Source organism: Cariama cristata, unplaced genomic scaffold, assembly GCF_000690535.1.
Source record: "Cariama cristata isolate BGI_N322 unplaced genomic scaffold, ASM69053v1 scaffold37970, whole genome shotgun sequence".
Lineage (NCBI taxonomy): Eukaryota > Metazoa > Chordata > Aves > Cariamiformes > Cariamidae > Cariama > Cariama cristata.
In genome coordinates, this window is record NW_009594821.1 from 15,120 (window position 1) to 19,664 (window position 4,545).

A 4,545-nucleotide genomic window follows, 5' to 3' on the forward strand; every position below is an offset into this window, starting at 1 on the left:
GGGGGGGCTGCCGGGGAGCCGAGTCGTGGAGGCAGGCTGGTGGTGAGACTTGCACGGGTGCTGCCACCCGGCTCCCCCAAGCACTGAGGCAGAGGGGCTGAAACGCACACAGGTAGTGTGTCCCCCCATGCTGACCTCCTCTGAGGTAGACCCGTGTCTGGCTTTAGCACCCAGTGCTCCCTTGCGCAGCCAAAACCACGGTGGCAAGGCAATCTTGCCAAGGGAGCCCAAGCGGCCGGTCTCCTCCCGCCCCACACACCCCCTGGACCCACAAAACCCTGCTAGGCCTCTCCCTGCTCCTGCCCAACTGTGCATGCAAAAACCCGAGGCGAGGGGAGGCCCCGCGCTGTACAAATGGCGGGGACAGCCCTGCCCCTCCCTAGGAGGGCCCACCCCCACTTTCAGAAGTAGACCACCAGGTGCCAGGGCAGGTGTACAGGCAAAAGTGGGCAGCTCTCCCTGCAGCAGGCCAGCTCCTCAGATGCGGCATGAAGCCAGCAGGAGCTGAGGCGATTTCACCCTGTAGACGCTCAGCTTTCAGGTGGCACTGAAAGATTGTGGAGTATAAAGGCAGAAGGGAGCAGCCCCTCATTCCCTTTACGCCTCCCATCCCCTGCGGCTCCCTGTGCGCCAGACCAGGCACCCCGGGGTGTGGGACTGCCCTGGGTGGCACGGCAGGGATCCCACCGCGGTAACCTCCGTTGCCCTCGGAAATCCGAGAGGGGCCGAGGTGTCCCTCTGAGGGGACAAGATGGACGGCGCATCCTCCCTGCTCTGCCCGGTGCCAGCGAGGAGCCCATGAGCAGGGCCGGGGCTTCACCAGGTCGGGCCAGGGTAGGAGCTGGCGGTGGCCATGGCTCCTCTGAGCATGGCTGCGGCTAGTACTCCTTGGCCTCCTGCAGCTGGGAGAGGTACTCCTCCTCGGTGGGATTGTCAGCACACCGTCGCCCGTTGTTGGGGGGCCGGACGGCATGGTAGCGGCTCCAGTCGCCCTTGCAGAGGATCCAGGGCAGCTTGTCCACCTTGTAGTGCAGCTCTGGGGAGAACTCGGTGCTGATGAGGTTGGGGACGCCAGCCCCCTTGCCGCGGGTGATGAGGCGGGTGTGCTCGTCGTAGCAGCAGTGCTGGGCAGCCAGGGTGGTGCTGTCAAGGGAGAGCATGGAGCGCAGGCAGAAGCGTGCGGTCGGCTTGTAGATGTCCAGGCGCTCCTTGGGGCCGCTAGCGTCCCGCCATCGGAAGCTCTTGCCCTGCTGCTCATCCCGCAGGTTGATGGCACTGTAGACAGCCTCCAGCGGGTAGGAGCAGGGGCAGCTGGGCAGGTCCGTCAGCACCTTGCTCAGGTACTTGGTGAGGAAGTCGCTCTTGCAGTTCAGCCATTTCTCACAGCTGTCCACCTCTGGGGAGGAGGGCACCAAAAGGGTGAGGGCACGCGCAGCCCGCACCCCGCTTTACCCAGCTGCCATTTGCCCGTGGCCTCGCCAGCACCACCCACAGAGCCTGCAACCATCAGGCTGGAGCAGGCAGGCTGCTGGGATGAGCTGGAGCCAGGCTCCATCCCCGAAGCAGTGACAGAGGGAAGGGGTTTCGTGCTGGGGCAGAGCTGCCCCTGGCAGGGGTTCTGCCCGAGGCAGCCATCGCTACAGGGGCCGGGCTGGCAGCATGGCCCATGGGAGAGGGCACGCTGCAGGCTGGGCTCAACCGCTGCACGTAAAGCAGGACCATGTTGTAGCAGGGCTGTGGGAGGAACTGGGTTTCCCAGCATGACTGCTGAAGCCTGTGCATGGCAATGGTTTGGGTGACTTAGGTCTGGGCAGCAGACGCAGGAGCCCTCGGCAGAACCCTCCCCACCAGCCAGCTACACCCCCATGGGGTCTGGCACTGAAGCCCTCAGTGCAAGGCAGAGGCAGAGTCTGACCTGAGTTGAACAGCTCTGTGGTGTTGTCGCTTTTGAAAGGCATCTCCTCTGTGGGGAAGACCATTTCCCCCTCTGCTCCTTGAGAAGGGAAAAAAACCAAAACCAAAGAGCCAGGTTGAACACCAGGAGGAGTGGTGGGTTTTTTTCCTCTGTAAGAGCACCAGACACCATCCATCTTCCACCCCCTCTCCCACCACTGCTTTGGTGACATGGACCCGTGCCTGGAAGGAAGGGCCAGCAGCAAGACACGCAGGACAAGGCAAGGCAAGGTTACGCAAAACCCCCAAAACAGCCAGCTCTCAGTATGCCTGTGCAAAGAGTCACACACCGAGCTGGACGCCAGCTCTACCCCCCTTGGGCACCACGTAACTGCCTGGGGAGCCATGAAGCCCCATCAGAGCCTCTTTGGGGAAACAAACCTCTGCAGTTATTAGCCCAGATGACATTAAACATAGCTAGTTCTTGAAGCATGAGCAATTCCCAGCCCGCAGCAGTGGGGGACCAGCCCACATTGGGGTCGGACAGTGCCCAGGCACTGGTATGGCCGAGGGCTCACCAGGGCAGCGTGGCAGGTCGCAGGTCCTCGACTCTGTTGCTGTGCAGGCGTAGCCACAGGACCGGGTCCTCTTCTGGTTCCCACTGCCACAGGTGATGCTGCAAGGGGACCACGGGCTCCACTCTTCCTCATCTTCATAGTCTGTGTACAGAAGGAGAGAGGCAGAGAGTGGTGGACCTCAGCCAAGCCTCAGCAGGAGGGAAGCCAGCAGCCACCCAGGACCTCCCTCAGCTCTGCCCTGTCCCTGGGATGTCCTCTTTACAGGGACGCAGGGCCAGCACTGCCCGGGGCACACAGAGATGCCCAGCCACATGATGCCAAGGGCCAACCCTGTCTTTGCTGGCAATCCCAGGGAAGCAGACCCTGAGCAAAGGCTCTCATTCTCACAGCTTTGCTCATGGTCGTACCAACCCAGACAGGCATCGCTGCCCACCCCCATCCTCACTGAACCTGCCCGATGCACTGGTTAGCAAAGGTTGACTGGTTTTGGGCTTGTGGTTGGGAAACTGCAGGAGGGAGCTGCCGTGGTGCCCTGGCCTGTCCGCCCACTGGCACCTCCCATCTGCCCCTCTGCAGCTCCTCTCCTGGGGGGTGCCCAGGTCTGCGGCAAAGGCTTCTGGCACTGGTGTCACCACAGGGACCTGAGTCAATGGCAGCAGCACTTGCCACTAAACATTTACACCGTATTTCTCATCTGAGCATGCCTTCGCTAGAATCCACACTCCAGTCTGATTACATGCAAAGGCAATTCCCGCTGGTATGCTGGCGTATCTGACTGCTGGCAGTCCTGGCTGGGTGCTGGCCTTGCTCCTTGGCATGCTTGCTTATTTTTTAAGAAGGAGCTGAGCACCAGCATGCTGTGATCCCCAGTGCAGGGCTGCTCCCCCTGCAGTGACAGGGCTGCGGGTCAGGCAGGGCAGGGCAGGGCAGTGCCAGTCCGCAGGGCAGCTGTGCATGCCCAAGAGGACTCACCGTAATTATATTTTTCTTTAAAGATCCAGTTCTTCTGCCCGGGCCACCGCTGATCCCAGTCACCTCCCACTCCACTGAGCATGGACTCCTCCTCCTCGTACTCTGCTGTGTAATCTTCTTCCTCCTCCTCCTCCTCCTCTTCCTCCTCCCCTTCCTCCTCCCTGTCCCCTACATCCAGGTTGTCATCCTCTTCCTCTTCCTCCTCCTCCTCCTCAGCGGGGTCAGTGTATTCCCAGAAGAGGGGCCAGAAAAGGTCCTTGTGGGACAACCACTCAGAGGACGTCAGGGACCAGTCATTGCTTGTCTCCTTCAACAAGTCCATCTCCATCTCAGCCTGAGGATCATCCACCACTTCAATGGTCACCTGGAGGCCAGATATGAGGCAGGGCAGAGAGCCGGGGCACAGCCCTGGGACAGACCTACCAGCCCATGCACTGGTTCCCATCCCGAGAGGCCAGAGATGCTTTGGGCTACAGGACCACATGATGAGCAGAAGAGATCTCACCTCACCCAGAGAGACTGAGCAGGGGTAGAGTGAGAGGTGCAGTGGGGCTGGTGGTCACCCACAGGGACCAACACCACCCTCAGAAACTGAGAGGTCATCTCTGTAGGAGCATTTGCTCCTGCTCTTTGGAGAGGGGCTAGGGGGGCACTGGGAAAAGGCCATGAGTAAATTCCTCTGGCAAGGAGCTTGTCTATGTCAGCTATGTGCATCTGGTAGTTACCAAGAAGACAGACAGCAGTGGCCACACAGACTCTGCTCACGAGATCTTTCCTCTTAGGGAACCAAATGAGGCTGGGAAGCACATGCAGAGCTCGCCCACATCCCCCCATGGCCCACCCAGACCTGCTCCCCACCTGGATGTTGGGGTTCTGGGCAGTCAAGTCCACGTTGGCCAGCCCTGGCAAGCTCTGCAGGTCCAGCATGAAGGGCAGGCTCTCCTCCCGGCCAGTGCCGTCGGGCTGGGGCACTGCCGGGCTCCTGGCAGCCTGCTGAGCCACCCCACGGCGCCTGTGTCGCCGTAGGCCAGCCTGCCCACTCCTCCTCAGCCCCCGCGCCTTGCTTGATGGCGGCAGCCCCTCCTCCCCCGCTGGACCCGGG

The 4,545-nt window shown here is 61.4% G+C and overlaps 1 protein-coding gene across 1 annotated transcript in view; it reads right to left on the bottom strand.

Annotated features, from left to right (window-relative positions):
* Positions 1–878: 878 nt before the first annotated feature.
* The window catches only part of ISM2 (isthmin 2), a gene marked incomplete at its 5' end in the record, with an annotated part of 4,539 nt that continues 872 nt past the window's right edge, over positions 879–4,545 (bottom strand). Inside the window, 5 exons of the mRNA XM_009699397.1 lie at positions 879–1,396; positions 1,916–1,993; positions 2,472–2,612; positions 3,444–3,807; positions 4,302–4,534. Of these exons, the coding sequence (XP_009697699.1) occupies positions 879–1,396; positions 1,916–1,993; positions 2,472–2,612; positions 3,444–3,807; positions 4,302–4,534 (1,334 nt within the window). The remainder of the gene's footprint in view (positions 1,397–1,915; positions 1,994–2,471; positions 2,613–3,443; positions 3,808–4,301; positions 4,535–4,545) is intronic.